The 24784-nt window shown below is 41.4% G+C and overlaps 1 protein-coding gene across 2 annotated transcripts in view; it reads right to left on the reverse strand.

The window, feature by feature from the left end:
- The window catches only part of COBLL1 (cordon-bleu WH2 repeat protein like 1), a gene marked incomplete at its 5' end in the record, with an annotated part of 121256 nt that extends 96495 nt beyond the window's left edge, over window positions 1–24761 (reverse strand). The window contains one exon of one of the 2 annotated variants that reach the window (XM_084643977.1): window positions 24647–24761. Coding sequence is in view for 1 of the 2 variants with exons in the window: in XM_084643976.1 (XP_084500102.1) it covers window positions 24342–24625 (284 nt within the window). Of the gene's footprint in view, window positions 1–24341; window positions 24626–24646 lie in introns of those variants that run through there. The other variant, XM_084643976.1, reaches the window with a different exon arrangement.
- Window positions 24762–24784: the final 23 nt, after the last annotated feature.

Here is a 24784-nt window from a genome sequence, read left to right on the forward strand (position 1 = left end):
TGGTTTTTCTACTACTACCACCATATTCCTACTAAGACTAGGAAAACTTTTTAGTTAAGATAGTCATGTTCTGAGTTGAGAATTCTGTCACTCAGCAGTTAGAAGAGATTACGAGTAAAGCATGAAAAACCTTGGATGAGAACTGAAGGATACAGACATACAGAATATTGGTTCCTGCCTCTTCAGACTTACTTTTGATGTTATCACATGAGCTCACCATTGCAATCACATTTGTGAAGTCTTTTAAGCACTAAGTGTTGTACTCATAAGGTATTCCATTTCTTTCCTAGTTTTGCATATGTCATTATCACTCTTCTGCTGTTTTTCATAAGAACCAACTCGGTTGCAACTGTTCTTGGAAAGCTTTAATATGAGTGGTACAAGAATAATTAAAGTAACTGGCTATTCTGAGTTAAGGTATTTAAAACTCTTCACTATTTACAGATTTTCTAGAATTTTCTAAAATATTAAGGCCAGTTACCACAAAGACAAGAGTGACAACGATACACTGCTATCTGCTTCCCTCGTTGGATTCCTAAAACGGATTGAATATTGTTCCTAGAGTACTGATTGGACACAACCACATAAAAGGCGATTATGTAATATTCCAGATATGAACACTAAAGTATACAAAACACAGGTTATAGTGCAATGGTTTATTAGTTATTGGATTAACTCTTGGCCCCATTGAAGTCAACGAAGCCTACCCTACTGCAACAGATCATAATTCGTGCCCTGCATTGGCTAAGCCCAAATCCAAGCCAGAAACCCAGCCTAGGACCGAAGAGGCAGATCCCCTGGAGGGAATTTTGGCATGTAAGTATCTATTTTTACAATTCATTATTTATTATTATTGTGCAATACTCTCGCAGTATAGTTTGGGAAGATGCTGCATGAAAAGCCAGCAATGATCTCCTCAGTATTAGGACTCAGGCCACACCTTACCAATGGCATAGCAGACCTGCAGCAGAGCGGCCCCAGAGCTGATCTGTCGACACCTATCAGTAGCATTCTAGGGTGGCCAACTTCTAGATGGCAATGATGACCCAATTCTCCACAGGTATGAGGCACCGGATGTTGGTACACTGTCACTGCAGCTCCAGGGACAGTTCAACACAGGTCCCAGAAAGGATAGCTCTCCCATCCTGAAGTTCTCTCTACTCTATTGGTTGTGCCAAGTCTGCAGAACTACCTCTCCCACCAATCCACACTGGTTTCCCAGGCCCATAAATGGCACTGAAGGCTATGTAGCTCATCCAGGAACTGGTCCTCTAATCCCAATATCTCAGCAGCATCCTCTTCCTCCTCATCCTGCTGCCACTGCTTCAGAGTGTTCTGCTGCTGCCACCATAGAACATTGTCCTGCTCCTGCATCATCTGCTCAGTAATGCGGAAGGCGAAGTCCAAGGCCGAATTCGTCTGGCTTTGAGTGCTGTACTACAGCCCAAGCAGCCTCTGTGTATTCACGCCTACCACCGTAGCAGCACAGTACATTTCTAGGTCCATGCTGGAAGACAGTGATTCAAAAAATAGCAGGAGCATGACCAAAAAGGAAGTATGGGGCACAGAGAGAGGAAACATGGGAGGTATTTTTACAATTTGAACCCACCGACTTCCCACAATTCACAGCAAAATCAATCTCAGGACACACGCTGCTCAGCAATTAAGTAAAGGACCCTAGGATAACCCCCAAGAATGCTACGCTCTCAGTTCACTCAAACTGTTGCCATGTGTTCACATGATGAGAATTAAAAATGGAACAAGTATTCCATGTGCTCACTACTGGTGCAAGTTGCATACTGCAAGTTACCTGACATGCATCAAAAAGTTTTGGATGAAAAATCCCATGTAGACACACCCTTACAGAATAGGATGAGACCAAACATACTCGAAATGTATACCTACTATAAACAGATTCCAAATCAATAGAGGTGATTTTTTTCTCTTTTTCAGTTACAGAATAGAAACATTTAATGAGTACCACACTAAAAGCTTTGGACATATATACAGATATAGGCTAGGTTGAACATTATTTAAAAACTGTAGGGGATGACCACTGCCCCTCATTTAAGATAGCTATAACTGATGGTTAAGCAGCCCCTTCCTAAAACAAAGGCATACCCAGGAATTAGAACTATGTGGGCAGTGTGATTGTCTGAGTATTGTTTTGGGTAAGGATGCGGGAGGGGAGGGAAGGAGGCAGCAGGAGAAGCACCACAGGAACAGAAGGAGTAGGAAGCTCCACCACAGCCTGAACAAATGCAGTAGCATGATCCTAAGGAAAAGCCTAGGGAGCTTCCAGGGGGATGCTGGCTGAAACTGGTTTGATGCTGTAGGCAGGGGAAAACTCTCTGGTTCAATTCTTTCTGCATTCAGGGAAACAGGACTTTGTATGTAAACTTGTAAATAAACAGAACTGCAACAAAAATACCTGGCTCAATCATTAATTTCTCTTCTTAACTAGAACAACCTGCAAGATCCCAAATTGGGCGTTGGCCCCTTCCGGGAGTGGCATGGCCACGTGGTGTACTACGGGCTGGCAGGGTCAGGGGGGTGGCCCAGCTCGTGATGGGGAGGAGGTACAGATGTGCCTGAGTGGGGCTGGGACAGGCAGGGAGCCTGCCATAGCCCTGCTTCACCGCCACCTGGGAGCTGCCAGAGGTAAGTGCCCCCAAGCCCCATCCCGCAGCCAGCGCTCCATACCCCCTCTTGCACCCCAAGTCCCTGCCCTAGCCCTGAGTCCCCTCCCAGAGCCAACACCCTGCACCACCTTCTGCACCCCAATGCTCTGTCTCAGCCCAGAGCCCCCTCCTGCATCAATACTACCTCCCAGAGCTTGCACCCCTCACCCCCTCCTGCACCCCAACCCCCTGCTCCAGGCTCAGCCTGGAGCCCCCTCCCAAACCGCAAATCCCTTGGCCCTAGCCCAGAGCCCACACTCCCTCCCAAACCCCAAACTCCTACCCCAGCAGTGAAAGTGAGTGAGGGTGGGGAGAGTGAGCGACGGGAGGTGGGAGGGTGGAGTGAAGGGGGCGTGCTTGGGAGATCCTGGGTTAACCTTAAATTCTAAAAGTGATCTTGGGCATAAAAAGGTTGGAGACCATTGATCTACTGAATGTGTTTACCCAATTGGTATGCATGTATCATTTCTGTATCTGAAGTTAGGAATATTGAGTATGTAATAATTACAACTGTGTGTGTCTACTTAGGGAAAGGCCCACCAGAGAGTAGACAATCAGCCTAAATGAGCCATTTAAGAAGGACAATAGGACTTTGGAGATACTAATCTCCCAACATCCTGAGGAGCTTCCTGGAATGTTGCTTTGACACTGTAGGGTCATCTGATGATGTCACCTGGTATGGAGTACCACCTTGGACACTGCTGGTATTTTGCCACTGAAAACAAAGGGTTCCCACCTTATGTAAATGATAGTTAAGGCTGGGGAGTAACGCAAACAGGACTGTCCTTCATTGCCTGCCCAGGAAGGAAGGCTGCTAAAAACACCTGAAGGGAAAGGCAGGATTGAGTCCAGGCTCAGACAGGGGTCCAGTCTGTAAAGAGAAATAACTGGAACTTTAAGCTACAGAAACTCTGCAACTTTCCTAAAACAACATTTAGGGTGAGAAATTACATTTTGCAACCTGTTTCTTGAGCGTATTGAGCTTAGTTTGCATGTTTTGCTTTATTTGCTCAGTAATCTGCTTTGTTCTGTTTGCTGTCCCTTTTAATCACTTAAAATTTACCTTGTGTAGTTAATAAACTTATTTCTTGTTCATTTCAAAACCCAGTTTGTGCAATTCATATAGGCGGAGGGGTGCAGAAAGCTGTGCATATCTCTCTCCACATTGAGGGAGAGGGCAAATTTTTATGAGCTTGCGCTGTGCAGATCTTTCTATACAGCGTAAGACAACATTATTTTGGGTTTACTCCTCAAAGAGGTGTGCATATGGGGACTGGGTGAATCCCCAAGCTGATTCCTCCCACACAGAGCTGATCTCCATGTCTTTGTGTCCATTTGTAGCTGGGTGTGTCCCTACCTGTATGTGTGTGCTGGAGAAGGCTTGAGGGCCTGGCACAGCTTGGACAGGATGAGGAAAGCCAGGCTGGTGGAATGGGTGGAACCAGTGGGATCCCAGCACATCAGGTGGCATCCCTGACGGGGGGAGCCAACCCATCACACAGTAATCCTCTCTGTCAGAAATCCACTGTTCTTTCTACTTTCATACCCCCCATAGAAAATGCACAGCCAAACAGAAACCTGTATATGGATACAAAAACATACTGTCACTGTTCAATAATTTATGAACACATACAGTTTACATGTGGTCATATTTTAGAAACAGATGGGAATATTAAACAGATTAAGTGCAAATCTACTCTACAGAATTAAGTCCACCTCAGGTTTATACTACAAAATTAAGTTGACCAAAGTAACATCAATTTACAGCTACCACAGTAATTAAATCGCTTTTGCATGTCCACACTGTGTTTTTTGTATTGGTAGTTCACGTCCTCACCAGGAGCGCTTGCACCGATTTAACTGTCGGCGTGGAGCATTGCAGGATGACTTCTGAAAGGCAGCAATAGTCAATGTAAGCAATACAGTGTCTACATATATTCTAAGGGACCATTCAATATAAAGCGGCCCATTAACACCTCTGCAGTCATAGGACAAAAAGGGGGGTTAGTGGGTTACAGACTGTTGTAATAAACCATAAATCCAGTGTCTTGGAACACTCTACTTTGAATGGGTTCCTTAGAAGTTTGTCTCATCTGATATCTCAATGGACCTACTCCCTTCTTTTGGTACATCTAAAATACATTTGATTATGATTCTGTCTACTTTCAATTGTTTTGGAATGCCTGCGGCACTGTGCTGATGTGTTAATAACAGAATAATATGTCAAACATTATACGTTTTAACACTTTGGAATTAATTATGTAATAAATTAGGGCTTGAACCTGCAAACCTTACTCATGTGCTCAACTTTTCTAATGTACTGATTCACATGGAACCCAGGGTACAACTATTGAGGTCATAGGGCCAGACAATAGGAGCTAGGTACCTAAACACCTTTAATAATCTTGCCCTTTAGCTTTATAATTTCCATAAAAACTATAAAATGTTATAACTTCTTCCATACCCTTTATAAAGAAAGTATCTCATGCTGCTTTAGGGCTACACTATAGAACTCTTCTACACTTTAGTGAGCAATTACTCATGTGAATAATCCCATAAAACTGATAAAAATACTGTTTTGCACAACCTGTAATTAAACTCTGGAACTCAGCACCACAGAAAGTTGTTGAGACCAAAAATTTAACATAATTCAAAAAGGGATTGAATAATTATATGGATGTCAAGAATATCGAGAGTGGCCACAATTAATTATAAACAACAACTTTGGAAAGGATATTAAATCTCATGATTTAGGGTTTAGGTCAATCTTTAACTATTGGAATCAGGATAAATCAGGATAGGAGCAAATTATCCCACATCTGGCTACTTACTCTAAAGCATCTGGTACCGATCACTATCAGAGAGAGGTTAACAACTAAATGGACCTTGGATCTAATCCATTATTGTACTATATTCCTATATAAAACTCCTTAGAGCTTAATGTTTAGCCTGAGTGTAACAGGAAAATTTATTTTGACTTACCCCAAAAATCTCACCATTCTGGAAAGAGGCTGGCAGATCCTTTACAGCAAGGTTCCCTCCCTGCTTGCAGCTTCCTGGTAGTAGAACCATACCTGCCAGCCAAGGATGGTAGAAGTATCTCTGAAAACCCTACCACTTCAAGATACTTCTACAGCTGCTACTATATTACTAGTTTCTCTACAAATATATTAACTAACTTCTGAACATAAGAATTTAAATGAAAACTTCCTACTTCTGCTCCAATGCGTGGCAGACAGGAATAGATTTGTGAATCACAAAGAAAGGAAAAGAAGGTACTATAAATATTTCAAGCAACACTTGTCCTAGGAGTGATAGATCAGTGGATTTTCCCACTAAACAAAAGGAATTTTTGAGGTAAGCCAAAGGGAAAAAAAAATCTTCACAGGGAAGGTCTACAGATTCCTTTCAGTGGGATTTCCATTAGCAGTACGTAGCCAGTGAAGGTAGCAAACCAAACAACTTTCCACAATTTGAGAAGCACCTTCTGATTACTGGGGTACCACAATGTGCAGAACCCTTCTACCAAAGGCACACATCTAATTTATAAAACTTAGGAGAGGTGTGGATGGATGGCCACCCTATCTCTCTCTTCATACAATACATATGGCCTTTCTGCCCTGGAGGTCACCAATTCACTCAAAACTATGGCAAACAATTTTGAAGGAGGAAAATGTTTAGCCTTGTAATTTTCTGATATGCACCATTTTAACAATCCAGAAATTGACACCTTGGATGTGCATGTGCAAGGTATATTTTTTAATGTTCTTCTGACATCCAGGACATGACAGGGTTTTTAGTGGGATGTTTCAGATTTAGGCAGAAGGCTGAAAGAGTTGTCTCTTGTTAAATAAACCTACTTTGTCTAGGAACCAGAATTCCAGTTTTCTCTGCCAGAGATGGCAATGGGACATTCATAGTTAAGGTTACGATTTTATCATGGTTATTTTTATTAAAAGTCACAGACAGGTCATGGGCAATAAACAAAAATTCACAAAAGCCCGCAACCTTTTGGTGCCTTTTACTAAGAACGACAGGGGGGAGAATGGGAGGCTGACTGCCGGAGGGACTGATGCCTGAGCCCCGGGGGGGTCGGGTGGGGGGAGTCCCGCCGCAACTGCAGGAGCCAAAGAGGTCACGCAGGTTCATTAAAGTCATGGAATCCGTGACCTCTGTGACTACACTGTATCCTTGCTCGGAGTCCTTGCAGTGATTTTCAGGCTATCCAGACAGGCATCTCACATAAAGGCTGCTGCCAACAAAATGCTTCTTAAGAGTGGTTCTCAGTCCAAAAGACAGGAATGTCCAAAAGGGAATCTGTCCATGCTAAAACAGTTCTTATGAACAACACGGAATCAGCAGATGCACACAATACTGCTGAAGAAACTTCAAATGTCTCCTTGGTGAAAACTGAATTCTTCTGTCTCCCGGATCCTTAAGGAGGGAATCCCTACACACTGGAATCACCAGATCTTTAAACTAACGACAGAACTGCACCAACCCTTGCTAAAGAACTAGGTAAGACTTAGATTTATGTACGCTGTAGTACTCTCTAGCTAAACTCTTGAGGTCGCTGGCTTTTGCTGGGTTTTCCCACCTTGTCCTAATTACATTCCTCTGCATGCAGCCTTTGAAAACATAAGGTGAAGATTGCAAAACTATGGGAAAACAACAAGTAACCTTGTTTCCCTGTCTGTCCCCCTCCTCCAGTATAGGTTTCCTTGTGGCCCATCTGGAGGGAGATAACGTGGCACTATCACTTTGTATAGAATGAATTCAAAGTATTCTACGCCTCAAGAAGCTTTCTTTGACGGCTCGGGTCAGAGCCCCAAAGCACCTTTGCTTCCCCCAATCTTTTTTGGCTCTCTAAGCCTCTCCTGAATGTTTTGGCCAGATAATAGGATGACTGTGGAGAAAGCCTCAGCAAAGTCTCACATGACTACATACTGCCTAGAGCAGTGATACTCAGACCAAGGACATGTCTATATGTACAGCTGCACTGCTGCAGCACATCTGGTGAAGACGTTCTATGCCGATGGTAGAGAGTTCTCCCATCAGCACAACAAAACCACCTCTGCAAGCAGCAGAAGCTATGTCAGTGGGAAAAGCTCTCCCATCAACAGCGCTGTGCACATGAGCGCTTAGTGTACCTTGTCACTCGGGGTGTGAACTCCCCCATCCCCCCATCTCCCCCAAGCAACATAGCCTATGTCGACATAGGCTGTAGTGTAGAAATAGCCTGAAGCTCATGAGCCAGAAGTGACTCTTTAATGCATCTGCTGCGGCTCTTTGCAGCAAATGATATTAAAAACACTGTGTGATTTAATTGTTAACTAATCTAAGTTAGTAACCAATCAGGATACTTTACCTATGTTAACCAATTGTAGTTGATAAACTAATAATACTTGGTCAGTCATTTTGCTGTGAAAATTATATATATTTTCATACTGTTTAAATATGAATATATAGTACTATTGTAAATGAAACAATGAATCCACACTACTCTGGCTCTTTTGGGTAATGCTGATTGCTAATTTTGCTCCTGAACCACTGAGATCTGAGTATCTCTGGCCTAGAGAATGGCCAAAACAACCAGATTAAGAATATGGAGTTTTAATTTTGAGTTTTAGTTATTCTGAGCAGGACCAATTACGGAAACTGCTTGTAGCTGCCGGACACAAACTGGATGGATCTTCGAGGATGAACACTCTTCCCCTGCCTTGACTTACAGGTGTGGTTCCACTTCACCAAGCTGTAAAATCCATTCCCCCCCGCCCCCAAAAGAGAGATCTGTAGATCTATCCTGAGAGTGAAAAGGGCACATTAAATTAAAAATAGATTTCTCAATAGGTTCCCCCTCCCACCCTTGGGACAAGGCAGACTGAAAATCTTCATTTTGACTCATAACATAAAGTAATTAAATTATATTATTTAGAAGAAATAAAGTGGATATATTCAGAAGTAATTATTCAGTAAACAGGAATATTCTTAAAAAGGGAAGAATGTTATAAGCTTCAAAAATGAGTGAAATCTTACCTTGCACATTTCTTTTAGAAGGTTGTCTAACTTTCTAAAACTAATTCCTGAGCCTGCCTAATGCAGTTCAAGTTAATAAGATTGTAACAATCATATGACATCCTGTGTTTAATCAACATGGTATTATTCCTATGCATTACAAAACTAACTTATAAGAAAACAAAAGGAATGCACCATGCCCCAATTAAATGCCCAGGTTAATGGTATTTCTAAATATAAATACAAATACAACAGCATTTTCCTGATGGAAGTGAACATCTTTACTGCACTAACATTTACAATGTACTGAGTTTGTCCTGAAATTATATCATCTGTAAACATACAGGTGCCTTCCATTGACCTCAGTGGGACCAAGATTTCACATACATAGTTTAATCCTCATATGCTAGTGGTACCCACGGACAGGCCTTAAGAAACCTACTCACTTGGTCTCCCTGGGTGAGTAGCAATTTTATGTGAACATGAGCAAGGCAACTGGGGCCAAGGAGTTACTGACTCCAAAAAGAAAGAACCTTTGGGTGTGACATCACACATTTTTCACCTTAGCACTCATCTAGCAGGTGGTCGGGCACATTTTTCAAGCTCTGCCTAAGACTACACAAAGAGAAATATATACAATTCTAGTTTATATTATTGCACATGATGAAGCTTCAGCAGTTCCATTATAAGTCACTATTTCCAAAGGTTTATAACTGTGCCATAAAAAATTTGTTCTGGATTGAGGCTTGGCAAGCAAGGCCTTTTTAAAGTCATGTTTCAACCTGATTTGTTGGCTGTTTTCAAACTCTGGAGATGGAGAGCCAGGAATTGTTTGCTTGATGGGTGGAAGCAGGCAGGAAAAAATGTGAGCAGTGTCTTTCCAAAAAAAAAAAAATAATCAAACCACCACTCGAACACACAAGTAAGAAAATAGAGTACTTGTTTGGTGCCATGGTGATTTTTTAGGTGTAGTCAATATTCATATTGCTAAAATAATCACTGTACATTTTTGAAGTTTGTAATGAACATTTAAGAGTCACTTCACTATTTTTTTTTAATTCCATTCCAAGTACCTGGGCAAGGAGGCATTACAGAGAGCCTATTTTGGGAGGCAGACTGGAAGATGACATGGAAATACCTGGGGTTTGGGAAATGGAGAAGAATCATAGAAGGCTGCACAGAACACAGGGCAGAGGGATTCCAAAATGGTCAGATAATTATCACTAATGATAAGGATCTTTGAAGGAGTAACCTAAGTATCAACACCATTAAAAATAAAGGAGTATAATATATAGAATAGGAACTTTTATGTGTCTTCACCAGAAAAAGCAGAGTATATGTTGGTTAGAAGTAAGTGAACACCAAAACGTGCCATTTTTTAAGCTTCTATTAATGACAGGGCTACCTTAACCATAACCAGAAAAATGCACTGAACTTGTACTACTGTAGGGTAAACTATGTGTCTACGGGAAAGGATACATTATTACAAATCCTCTATTATTGCCCAATGGCTAATCACAAAGAATGTTTCAGATACTTATTTATGCTATTTGAAAGTGGCAGAAGCGGATGAAAATAAAAACTATATTGATCACCAGTTCTCTTTGGTAGAAAACTGCTCCAATAATCTGTCAAGCAGACATTCAGTTTGATAACTCCAATTCTAGGGAGGAGCAATGTTCCATTCAGAACATATGTAATATATTCAAGGGGCAAAGAATTCGAGTAAAGCTCCTACTGGCTATTTGGGGTCACCAGGTACCTCTGCTGCCTTCAGAACATAAAGTTCTTTGTTCATGGCTCAGCTCTAGATTTGTGATGTCTCATGTAAAGCTAGACATCAGATAAGCAACTAGATGAGAACAGCTGATTGACATATCCCTGTCAAAGACTTGCCACTGGTTAACCAGTGACTCCAGTGATGGCAATTTACTCCTCTTTGGAGGAATATATAGGTAAACTGAAGAATCCCTTCCCCGCCAAAAATCATCATGTGAAAAATTGTTGGAGCTTCTGCAAATAGAGAGAAATAAGAAATGTTAATCTGGATGGAATTGGTGAGACAAAAAGTCTTAACAAAAACTACATTTTAGAAGGAGGGAAATAGAAAAAGAGCAAAAGAATCTAAGCTGCAGGAAGGAATAATTCTGAAGGGTAAGACGCACAGAAGGGAGAGTTTACAGTGAGACTGGGCTGAAGGAGGAAATAAGAGGATTGCTGGGAAGGAGGGAGTTATTGTTACATATGCCAATTACTTTTATGAAACTGTCAATGTGGCAGGCAGAGCTGGATGCAGAAGATGATATCTCAGAAGAGAGTTTAATGACAGCATCAAAAGTACAAAAGAGACAATCAGGGAAAAAGAATACAGATGAACATAGGAACCACTATACCAAATCACACTGGTAGTGTTAATCAGTGCAGCACAGAGTTATCATGAAGTTTAGGTTTGTTTTTTTTTTAAATCGAGACACACACCACATTTTGAGAACCGCTGCTTTAGGTCATTCATATTACAATGGACAATTGAGAGAGATGCTTGTGAGTTCCCACAGCAAAACCCTCTGACGGTGAAATACAAACACACATACTGGCATAGGGATTAAAGGAAGGAACTGGGAGTTAGGAGATCTAGAACACAACGTCTAAAGGACTGATTCTCAATTTATACTAAGGCCCCTTTCCAGTGCTCTCAGCACTGAGTAAAGTCCGCTTTACACTGCCAGAGTGGTACAAAGGGGACTATATATGAATGACAAAATAAAGCATTAAGAACATAAGAATGGCTCTACTGGGTCAGACCAAAAGTCCATCTAGCCCAGTACTCTGTCTTCCGACAGTGGCCAGTGCCAGGTATCCCAGAAGGAATGAACAAAACAGGTAATCATCAAGTGATCCATCCCCTGTCGCTCATTCCCAGCTTCTGGCAAACAGAAGCTAGGGACACCATCCCTGCCCATCCTGGCTAATAGCCATTGATGGACCTATCCTCCATGAACTTATCTAGTTCTTTTTTGAACCCTGTTATGGCCTTCACCATATCCTCTGGCAAGGAGTTCCACAGATTGACTGCACATTGTCTAAAGAAATACTTCCTTTTATTTGTTTTAAACCTATTAATTTCATTTGGTGACCCCTAGTTCTTGTGTTATTAGAAGTAGTAAACAACACTTCCTTATCTACTTTCTCTACACCATGATTGTATAGACCTCAATCATATCTCCCCTTAGCTGTCTCTTTTCCAAGCTGAAAAGTCCCAGTCTTATTAATCTCTCCTCATACGGGAGCCATTTCATATGCCTAATCATTTGTATTGCCCTTTTCTGAACCTTTTCCAATATATCTTTTTTGAGATGGGGCAACCACACCTGCACACAGTATTCAAGATGTGGGCATGCCATAGATTTATATAGAGGCAACATGATATTTTCTGTCCTATTATCTATCCCTTTCTTAATTACTCCCAGCATTCTGTTCACTTTTTTGACTGCCGCTGCACATTGAGTGGATGTTTTCAGGGAAGATCCCCAAGATCTCTTTCTTGAGTGGTAACAGCTAATTTAGACCCCATCATCTTATATGTATAGTTGGGATCATGCTTTCCAATGTGCATTACTTTCCATTTATCAACATTAAATTTCATCTGTCATTTTGTTGCTCAGTCACCCAGTTTTGAGAGATCCTTTTGTAGCTCTTCGCAGTTTGCCTGGGTCTTAATTATCTTTAGTAATTTTGTATCATCTGCAAATTTTGCCACCTCACTGTTTACCCCTTTTTCCAGATCATTTATGAATATACTGAATAGGACTGGTCCCAGAACAGACCCCTGGGGGACACCACTATTTACCTCTCTCCATTCTGAACACTGACCATTTATACCCTACCCATTGTTTCCTATCTTTTAACCAGTTACCAATCCATGAGAGCACCGTCCCTCTTATCCTGTGGCAGCTTACTTTGCGTAAGAGCCTTTGGTGAGGGACCTTGTCAAAGGCTTTCTGAAAATCTAAGTATACTATATCCACTGGATCCCCTTGGTCCACATGCTTGTTGACCCCCTCAAATAATTCTAGTAGATTGATGAGGCATGATTTCCCTTTACTAAAACCATGTTGACTCTTTCTCAACAAATTATGTTCATCTATATGTCTGACAATATTGTTCTTTATTATAATTTCAACCAATTTGCCTGGTACTGAAGTCAGGCTTACAGGCCTGTAATTGCCAGGATCACCTCTGGAGCCCTTTTTAAAAATTGATGTCACATTAGCTATCCTCCAGTCATCTGGGACAGAAACTGATTTAAATGATAGGTTAGACTACAGTTAGTAGTTCTGCAATTTCACATGTGAGTTCCTTCAGAACTCTTGGGTGAATACCATCTGGTCCTGGTGACTTATTGCTGTTTAAATGTTCCAAAGGTTCACCAGTGGTCTTAAAACACAAGAATTAAAAAGGGTGATTCAAAAGGATAAAATTGAAACTGCACCGTAAAGAAAACTACGCTATTCAAATTTCTAAGAATGTTCATTTAAGATGCAATTTGTTTGGAACATAAAGCAACGTGTTACTCAATGGGAAAGATACAGAGCAAAGAATAGAAACTATACTGCCACTGGCATTTAAAAGAATTTAAGATCATGATGTATGCACAAAGTGAGCATTGTTTACACTGCTCTGGGGGTTGTACAAAGATGTCTTTTTTAATAAGATTGAGCCATATTTTCCATACCAACACAAAATAATTATATTTCTAGAACTGAGCTGGAAAAAGAACAATCTTCTCCACATATTTCCTTTGATACTGAATACATTTGTTAAAAAAGCCATCTCCTCTGCAAACTATTAGTAAATTTTAAAAACTAGCACAGCAAGTGCTTTATCATAGCATGAGTTTGACTTCTAGCTAAAAATATTCATGCAGGGTTCCTTATGCCAGTGAAAGAAAACAGATCAAACTCCTCCCATCTTGCTGAACAGCTGACATGTATTTTAACTCCCTGGCAACATTTCCCAGATATATCAGGATTCTGTCCTTCATCTCAAAGAGCCCTTCTATTCCTTACAATGAGAAGACACAGTATAAACTGTAGTATGTTTTTATAAAAACATCTACATACACACATTGGGTTTCACTTGCTAGAAAATTACATCAATTTTTATCCAGTTAAGTAACTTTCAGTTCTATAATACCTCATTGTGTATTAGCCATGTAATTCCCCTTCCCATACAAAATTTTTTTTAAAGAAAAACTTACATTTTCATCTATATAAGAAAGGATTAGCCCATAATAATCCAACTTTTACTACAGAATATTTTAGATCTATTTAAATCTCATTGAGCTGCAGGAATTTACTAGTCTACCTTCTGTACAGAGGGTTAAATTTCAAACTGCAGGACTGCACCACAGGTGGGGATTCAACTTAAATTATCACAGCTTTTGAATATCCAGGGGACAGCTCAAAGCAATGTGTTCTTTAACACTTCACTGTTGCCTGCTGTACAGCCAGAGAATTTCCTCTTCATTGTACTAACACAAGATGTGATTGTAGAACTCTACAGGGATCCCAGAGTCAACATCTTGGTTCCTCTTCATCTACTAATGCCTTGATGTCAACTTGCAGATACCCGCTGAGTTCTACAATAGTATATAGTCAGCAACACTTACAGTGAAGAGGAATTCCTGCATTCAGACAGCAGGCAGCAATGTGAACATACATCAGAATTCCAGGTCTGCAGTTAGAGAAGGTAGTAAAAGTTGGGGGGGGGGAATTATAATGGAGTGAAAGTGTGCATTTAAATCTACTTTTACTTATAGGTACTTATAAAACAGATTCATATATTCTAAGGCCAGAAGGGACCATTGTGATCATCTAGTCTGACACAGGCCAGAGAACTTCCCCAAAATAATTCCTAGAGCATCTTTAGAAAAACTTCCAACCTTGATTTTAAAAAGATCAGTGATGGAAAATTCACCATTGTTCCAATGGTTAATACTCTCACCATTAAAAATTTACACCTTGTTTCCAGTCTGAATTTGTCTAACTCCAACTTCCAGCCACTGGATTGTGTTGTACCTTTCTCTGCTAGATTGAAGATCTCATTACTAAATATTTGTTCCTCACGTAGGTACTTATAGATTAATCAAGTCACCCCTTAACCTTCTCTTTGTTAAGCTAAATAAGATCAAGGAAGCCAATCACTATAAGACATTTTTCTAATTCTTTAATCATTCTCAAAGCTCTTCTCTGAATCCTCTCCAATTTACCAACATCCTTCTTGAATTGTGGGCACCAGAACGGGACAGTATTCCAGCAGCAGTTGCACCAGTGCCAAACACAGAGGTAAAATAACCTCTCTACTCCTTCTCAAGATTCTACAGTTTATGTATCCCAAGATCACATGAGCTCTTTTGGTCATAGCATCAAAACCACGAGCTCCTGTTCAACTGATTATCCACCACAACCTCCAGTCTTTGCCAGTCACGGCTTCCCAGGATAGAGCCCCTCACCCAGTAAGTATGGCTTACATTCTTTGTTCCCAGATGTATACATTTACATTTAGATGTATTAAAAATACAGATTGTTTTCACCCTGTTTATCAAGTGGTTCTTCTTCCTTTCATTTAAGCTTCACTCACTGAACAGTTATGTTGATTCATTATACAATAATCAGTTAGTTTAGATGAACAAGCCTTCTCTTATTTCCCACCCCCCACCCTGTCCATCCCTCCCATACCATCTCCGTCTTTACATCCTGAATAATCAGGGGCCTTCTGTCTCATTGATTTGTACATGTAATTTCCATTATAATAATGGCAGCTTACACACACACACACACCCCACACACACACCCACCAAGGAAGAACAATTAGCCCCAACTAACAGTGAATTTAGAAACTTTCCTCTTCCCACTTCCATGTAAACCAGCAGCAGTATTGGATTTCATGGAGGGAAGATTTCTCTCTAGCTTATGACAGGTTTCAGAGTAACAGCCATGTTAGTCTGTATCCACAAAAAGAAAAGGAGCTTATACTCAAATAAATTTGTTAGTCTTTAAGGTGCCAAAAGTACTCCTTTTCTCTAGCTTATGAAATTCACGTCCCTCTTTAAATATTGCTAAAGTTGATCTGATAGAATTTACTTTTATTTCCAGCTCAAAAAATACTTCATTCATTTGCTCTTCAGATGACAGATACAGTATCTTCTAAGCCTATTCCAGAGCAAACTGAAATCCCTGGGTTCTGCTACAAGAGGTTTCTCCTTTTCTCTTCTTCCAACTGACACTCCTTTGCAAGTTACTCAGCATGAACACTGATTTCTAAGTGTCTCCCAGTTGAACTGCTGTCTTTGCATATAGACAAAAGCATCCGTTGATAATACACAGTTGGGATGATAATTCAGTTATTCATTTCCTACATAACAGACTGCTAATAAAAATAATTATTTATTGTTTAAAAAAAACCCTCTCCACTTTTGAATGGCTTTTCCCTTCAATATATCTTTGACATACTATTCATCAACTTCTTACTTTCATATTGGCCCTTATTTTTCCTTTTGATAGGATACCATCCATCCTGGACAAAGACTTGAAATGGCCCTGCCTACTTTTCTTTATTTACACATTATCCTCCGACACATTTTGTTACCCTACTATCCACATTCTCTAATCCCCTAAAGTTTCCTTGATCTCGTTCCCACAGCAACACTCTCTGATAGTGAAGGGCTATAACATTACCACTGAAGACTTTACAAACACACAGTGATTTCTGACCTGACAAGTTTTACTGGGAGTCAAACCAACTCTCACATGGAGCAGTTAAGAGCAACATACGATTGTGTCAGACAACTGTTTGATGCTGTTTCACTTTAAACAGATCGATATAAATCACCATATATGGCAGCTATCTAAAAAGTGCTGGTTATAATCAGCTCAACTGCCTGTATGGCAGGTAAACATTGAACATTTAATAGTAAACTAACATGGCTCTTTATAAGATCTAGATAGAAAACAGTCAATTTTATCAGTTACAAATATGCGGGGGGGAGGGGAGGGGACTTTCATAGTAAAGCTGTTACTGTTGTTTGATTTTTCTCTTTTTTTTGTTGCATTGTTTTCTAAACATATTTTCTGTGCTCCTTACAGTTGCACACATTTTTATCTTATCTAAGACTAGACTGCTGGTTAGGACCCCAGTGGACCTGTGTTTATCAATCATACTCCCAGGTGGACATTTGTTAAGAATTCATTCATGCATTTCACAACGACTGGCAGCATCCGCCCAGGAGAGGACAAAAAATGGAATTGTAGAGGTGATCCGACTCTGGATTTAGGTGAATTGAAGGCATGTGCTTGCTCACAACTAATTCTAGCTAGGGCTACTAATTAGTATCATAAGCACAACGGTCTTACTCCCGTTCACCCATAAAAATATTAAACAGAGACTGCTTAAAGGTCATAAAAGCTAGTCTATTTAAAAAAAAAAAACAAAAAACATAACCTACCAGCAATTTTCTCATGATATAACCCCTAGTTGTCAAAGAGGCAGGAAAGTGCAGAATGTATTTTAAAATGTGCTTAGAAGAACCTGGATTACTCCTCATTTTATTTATTTATACCAGTACAGATTCTCTAACCTGATCAAGACCAGTGATGAGCTGCCAAAATCTTAATGGGTTCCCTCCTCACCCCACGAGGGGGTCGTTGCCCACCCCCGCGCCCCGGGACTCCTGCCTCATCCAACCCTCCCCCATTCCTTGATGCCCCCCAACCCCCAGGACCCCTGCCCTGTCCCCTGACTGCCCCCAGAACCGGGCAGGAGTGGCTCGTGGGTCACCGTAGTGGGTGCCCACCCCACCCCTAAGAGATAGAGGCACCTGCCGGGGGGGTGAGGTGGGGAGTCCCGGAGGTGCTTACCTGGGGCAGCTCCCAGGAAGCATCCGGCAGGTCCCTCTGGCTCCTAGGGGTGGGGGAGCATAGTTGGGGGGGAGCAGGGGGAGTGGCTGCTCCCCCACTGGTCATATCAAAAGTGGCGCCTTAGGCGCCGACTCCCTGGGTGCTCTGGGGCTGGAGCACCCCCGGGGAAAATTTGGTGGCTGCAGAGCACCCACCGGCAGCTCCCCGCGCTGTGCCCGGCCCCAGCTCACCTCACCTCCGCTCCGCCTCCGCCCCGAACGCACCACCCCCCTCTGCTTCTCTGCCCCTGCCCCCTCCCGCTTTGCGCAAATCAGCTGTTCAGCGGGAAGCCAGGGAGCACAGAGCGGCTTCCTGCTCAGGCCGAGGGTGGCTGAGGTGAGCTGGGGCAGGGAGTGGTTCCCCTGCGCGCCCCCCCGAGTTACCTGCTGCGGTGTGTATGGCCCTCCTCGGCCCCCCTCTCCCCCGCTCATCTCCGCCTCCCTGGGCCTGAGTGGGAAGCCGTGGCCTGCATCTCAGCCTGCCCCAGCTTCCCACGTGAATTCTGATTCTGATTCACGGGAAGCCGGGGGGGGGCAGAGAAGCAGGGCTGGGCGGCGCGTTCAGGGGAGGATACGGAGGCAGAGTGGAGGTGAACTGGAGCCGGGGGTGGGGCGGGGAGCTGCCGGTGGGTGCTCTGCACCCACCAAATTTTCCCCTTGGGTGCTCCAGGGCTGGAGCGCCCATGGAGTCGGCACCTAAGGCACCACTCTTGGCCGGTTAAATTTAGAAGCCCTTTTAGAACCGGTTGTCCCTCGCGGAACAACTGGTTCTAAAACGGCTTCTAAATTTAACAACTCGTTCTAGCTAACCGGTGCGAACCGGCTCCAGCTCACCACTGATCAAGACCATATAATAGCATTAAGACACATTGCCTAGGCCCTAGGGAGCACCAGGTATTTCCTCCAATCAGCTCAGCTCCACGCACAAACTTTTTTGTTTGGTTGCCTTGAAGTCTTTTTGAATACATTTCTGCTTTTACCTCCTTTATCTTCCTCCATCTCATCACCACAGAATAATGTATTGAGATTTGTAATGACAAAAAAATAGTGAACTCCCCCCTATTATTTTGATGTACTTTAACTAATGAAAAACTGTGAGCAGCAGCAGAGATGCTGAAGCACTCTCCAGATTCAATAAGACAACTGCAAAAAACACATACTTGGAAAATGGTTTTCAAACCCATAATGGCTATGTCATAAATATAAAGGGAAGGGTAACCACCTTTCTGTATACAGAACTATAAAATCCCTCCTGCCCAGAGGCAAAACCCTTTCATCTGTAAAGGGTTAAGAAGCTAGGATAACCTTGCTGGCACCTGACCAAAATGACCAATGAGGAGACAAGATACTTTCAAAGCTGGAGGGTGGTTGGGGAGTGGGGGAGACAAAAGCTGTCTGTCTGTCTGTGTGATGCTTTTGCCGGGAACAGAAAAGGAAGGGAGTCTTAGAACGTAGTAAGTAATCTAGCTAGATATGCATTAGATTTCTGTTTTGTTTAAATGGCTGTTAAAATAACTGTGCTGAATGGGATGTATATTCCTGTTTTTGTGTCTTTTTGTAACTTAAGGTTTTGCCTAGAGGGAATCTCTATGTTTTGAATCTCATTATCCTGTAAGGTATTCACCATCCTGATTACAGAGGTGATTCTTTTACTTTTTCTTTAATTAAAATTCTTCTTCTAAGAACCTGATTGCTTTTTCATTGTTCTTAAGATCCAAGGGTTTGGGTCTGTGTTCACCTATGCAAATTGGTGAGGATTTTTATCAAGCCTTCCCCAGGAAAGGGGGTGTAGGGCTTGGGGGGGATATTTTGGGGGGAAGACATCTCTAAGTGGGCTCTTTCCCTGTTCTTTGTTTAACACGCTTGGTGGTGGCAGCATAAGGTCCAAGGACAAAAGGTAAAAGTTTGTACCTTGAGGAAGTTTTAACCTAAACTGGTAAGAATAAGCTTAGGGGGTCTTTCATGCAGGTCCCCACATCTGTACCCTAGAGTTCAGAGTGGGGAAGGAAACTTGAAAGGCTAGATGCTGAACATTATTTTAAAATGGAAGTTTAAATACTGTAGAAATTGATGGCTCAGCTCCCTCCCCTCTCTCTTTTGCCAAGCTCTTTCTACCCCTCCAGTGAAGAGAATTTTCCCCAGCATTTGCATAAGTCTGCTTTTTGCTGTGCGACATTTTTAGTGTTTTTGTTTGGAAAGCGAATGTGCCTGTATTCTGCCAGAAACCATTTTATCTTTAATTTAAAATTATGTAATAAATAGAACTTTTAATAGTACAAATTAATCCTATTTTGATCTTCCAAAGAAAAATAATCAGGTTAGCTATATACCTGTTTGCAAAATTGCCTCTAGAATTTACCAACAAAGGCACAAAATCTACTTGCCTGTCTTCCACCATGAAAGATCATAAGGATGTACTAGCTAATGATATTTTATTCACATCACTACAAAATGTCAAACTCACTCGAGTATTGGTATAATGCATACTGCAGCTCACAAGGGTCAAGAATTTTTTTCTGAAGCTATAAATCTCGACATTCTTACCTACTCTGAATTCAACCCCAGCCGAAGAGAAACTGGTCAAATTTACCCCCTTTTTCCCCAAAGATACCAGAAAAAAGTAGTTTCTATGAAATGATTGATTTTTCCCCTCAGTAGGTACAAGAATGCATGCAAACATTTAACCTTTGGGAAATAATCATGAGAAACTTCTCCCAAAGCCCATCACAGCGTAACAGATGGTAAAAATTCCAAAGAACAAAGTCGTGTAAATACATCACTGAAGACCATTACACCAGTGCTAAATCATATATAAGTTTCCAGCCAAAAAAAAACTTTATCAATTTTCTAGAATTAAGGGTTTCAAAAGGTATCAGATTTCAAATTTAGCACAAATTAATTTTCTAAACTGAAACATTTATCAATACGTGTGCCCAGCGATTTCTTTAGAGACTGTTTAAAATGCATTTCATCACCAACAACTGCTTGCTAACTAACCGGGATTAGCAGCATTGTCTCTAAGTCCACCTGACTGTATGAGTAAGACAAAAATATAAGGCTGTTACTTTATTATTTGGTAATTTAATCAAAGGAAATCACTATTCCAAATCCTGTCCTTTCTAGATTACACAATCTTTCCAACAACTTCATTCAGATGGAGGATTAGGAATTGTTTTGGTGTACAAAAGCATTTCACTGGATCCTCCTTTTCAGAAGTTAACTTTTTAACCCTTTTATTTCTTAAACCATTATCAAATCAAAGTTTGGTGGCTAGCAACCAGCACAATTATGGACCAACATGAATAGCAACAGATGGGACAAGAAGCACACACAGACGTCTAAGTTATTAAATTAGTTTAATACAACATACTTGAAAAATTGAAAGTATTTGAAAAATAATTTAAAAAAGGGGCACCAGTCATTTGAACCCATGTACAGGAGGGCATAATTATTGTATAAAGCATCTTAGCTTTTATATTCTGCTTCCTCTACTTACACAGAACTCTCAGAATCATTGGAGAACCGGGCATATGAGAGAAGAACAACAGAATTAAAATCCACCATTTTGATGCAATTAATAAAACAGCTATTTTTTTCCAACTCTATGTGAAACAAAGGAGAAGGAAAATAAAGTTTTCAAACATAAAAAGGGACAACTGATAGTCCCGATTCTAAAAGGGATATTTTAGACAACAGAAAGCACATAAAACACTGATGTGTCTCATGGTGCATTTTTTGTTATAAAAGTTAAATATATACAACAATTCTAAAATTTAAATAAAAATACTTCTACCAACCAGAATTTATATTTCTATGATATAAGCATGGATTTACACTTTTTATCTAAGACCTGATTCTGCAGTCCTTATTTCAGAAAATTACCGGTTAAGTTGGACCAGTGTGCTGTTTTAGTAGCTGGACAGTCAGAAAAAACTACATTAAAGAATAACTGTACAAACAGACATTTCTTTGAAACTCAATATTTTGGTCAGCAAACTCAGACCACCTTCAGGAAATAATTAAAACTGCTAATAGATGGACCCAGTTGAAATGAGCTAGGAAGAAACAATGACAACATTAATTTTCAAAGCAACAGTTATTTCAGAGTTGTTAAGTTGCCTGTAAATATGCCTGCAGTGCTAAACAGAGTAAGTTTTATTAACTGCACTTTTTTAAAAAATGAAATGCACTTGCTGACAGATATTTTAAGAGGTATTAAAGATACAGCAAAAATATAGCAACCAGAATTCAAGTCATAATTCACCAAAAGTAATATATGACATGCTTCAGGCCTAAGGAAATTGTAAGAACAACTGAAATGGCATCATCTAGCAATTCAAACTTTTTTAAAAATGAAATAAGTATAAACAAGGAACTTAAAAGATTTCAGAAGTACAGTTATAATGCACTATTTGCATGTTCTCACATTACTATTACGTGCTTGCCCTTTTGCTGGAGCAACGAAAACTTGATTTGCATGCCCGAAGTCTTGTAAACACAAGAAATAACCCTCTCTTGTTCTACCTCTATTAACTGTTTATCCCTCTTTTAAATATCAGTTCTTAATGACTTATTAATAATAAGTATAGACTTGCTACAAGGCCATAATTTTATAAATACCTGTTCCCAAGAGATTCATAAATGAGGTGGATATATGGGACTTGAAACAGATCTATCCAGAAATCCAAATTTTATTTTCTTCTTCTGCTAATCTAATAATCTTAAATCAAATAATTGTATTCCCATTTATAGTCTCACATTCCAGAAAGTGTTTATGTCAATACATAAGTGTGTTCATTTATAAAAACTGGAAAGTAAATTGTATTACTTTGGAATATATGGCCTGATTATCAACGGTGCTGAACACCTGCAGTCCCTAACTAAGAGAATGAGTCTTACAGGCATTCAGGCCAATGATCCTCCCCTTTTTGCCATTTTGTATATCTGATTCCTCTTAGCTCCCTAATTCCCCAAAACAGAGCACGAGTAATTTTGTTTATGACAGCACTTACTGTATTTTCTTCCTCAATGATCAATCTCTCATCTATTTATATTCCAGATTTTGTTTCTATTAATTTTACAAAAAGTATACACTACTTCCATCTACATATTAAAGCATTACTACGCTGGCCACTCAAATTTTAAAGAAAAAAACATGAACTATCATGGATTTAACCTTACAGATAAGAAAGGAAGATAAGCAAAAAAGACAGAATGACCACAATGTTAGAGCATTAGAAATGACACAGAACTGAAAATGCCTACAACTAAAATAACTGGTCTGCACCAATGGTATTTCATATCAGCACTGTCAAGTAAAAGAAAATAAAAAGTAAATTTTTCTTATCTGTGACACTAAAAGGATTTTAGATTGTTAAAACAGACAGACAATTTTAAAAACTGGTTTTCATTATTTCATACTGAAGCTGTCTGTCCACTTTTTGCATTTCACATTGGACAATTACCAAAGACCTGAACAATTAGCTTCACTTTTCCCAATATTCAGTTAATTTCCCGGCCCTCATACATTAGCACATTGCTGCAATGCTTCAGCTGCAGTGTCCTGAGGAATTTTTCTTCTATGTAATTAAACATTTGTTAGATAGCACTGTAACTAGAGTTTTGGGGTCCTGAGAATTTTCTAGTCCTATCACCACCATTACATAGGCAAGGATATGAATAAGCAGGTACTGACTTGCTTCTGAAGAAATTCCTTTCATAACATTCTAAGAGAAAATTACAACTACACCCATTAAATAATCCCAATATGAATTCCAAGTAGCTTGTTTTTCTTAACACGGAAGCAAGAGTGTGTGTCTTTGTATTATCTAGCCATTTGAGTAAAGTATTATTTAGGTCAAAGACAGAACAACTTGCCTCATGAGGAGAGAAAACAAGCATATGAAAGTTCTCCGATTCTTTTGGTTCAAGGTTCATAGTTTTGGTTCCTATTCTTGACAAGGTGAATGCTTGTGTTCATCTCCAACTAATCTCATCGTCAAACTGTTGGGGTTTTTGTTTGTTTTGCAAAACTAACTCCCCTCCCCCCCATTTTGTTTCCACAAATGCGAAATACAATCAACATGTGTGTTTACATGATACTTCATCATATGAACTCTACTTCAGGTGACACCGTAAGAGCACTGGATAAAGAGAGAGAGTGAAGAAAGTTATAGCTGAAGGACCCAATCACTTAGTATTTGCCAGCCAACCAGCGCTGTCTGAAGTATTGCTTTAGTCTCTTTCAAGTCTGTTTCCCTTTCAAGATGGTTTGCGTTTAGAAACAAGCATTTACTGCGTTTGATTCCGCCAGTCAGGTTAGTCACAATTGCAGCCCCTTTCAGAGACCCAGAGAGCTGCCTCGTGCCGAGGCGCAGCCATAATCGTCCCCAGGTATTACCTTTCAAAAGCTACAGTTCCACAACGGCCCTTTGTTGCTGAGGGGGTGGATGTGCCCTGCTCAAGGTGCTGCGGGCACCTACCCCGCCCTCCCCCTTCCCGTCAGCAGAACTTCCACTTTCCAAGCCGCGCAGACCCGGTAACCTCGCCCAGGGGAAAGAGGCGAGCAGCTGCCTGCAGCTCGGCAACGGCCAGTGAAAGCCCACGCGAGCCAGCAGCAGAGGACGGCGGTGCCTGCGCACACGAGACGCGGGGTTGGGGCCCTCACACTTGCCATGAGTTGCTGTGCTTACCCGCAGGGAGGCAGGGCTGCTGCTGCCCGCCAGACGCGGTCGCCCGTTCCCTGGGCTGGGCGCGCAGCGCTTGGCCCCCCGGGGCAGCTGACTGGGCTCCGTTCCGGCCGGGCCGCGGCGGGACTCCACGCTGGCCGGGAGGCGCGCCCGGCACAGCTCCTCGGCTGCCCTCCTCCCCCGTCACCTGTTTGCAAGGGGCTCCGGGAGACGTCGCGGCTCCGCAGCCCAGCGCCAGCCGCACCCCGGGGCGCGAGTATCCCCCCCTCCGCCCCCAGGGCAGCCATGGGGCGCGTTACAAACCACACCTTGGAAAACTCGACAGGCGGAGCCGTCCCCTGCTGCTGGTGCCGCCGCGGGCCGCTCTTCCCCTGCCGCTCCGGCTCGGGCTGAACAGCGGCTTCCCTCCCAGCCGCTCGCAGGGTTCCCTGCTCCCGGCACAGCCC

This window comes from Lepidochelys olivacea (genome assembly GCF_965140295.1).
Source record: "Lepidochelys olivacea isolate rLepOli2 genome assembly, chromosome: 11".
Taxonomy (NCBI): Eukaryota; Metazoa; Chordata; order Testudines; family Cheloniidae; genus Lepidochelys; species Lepidochelys olivacea.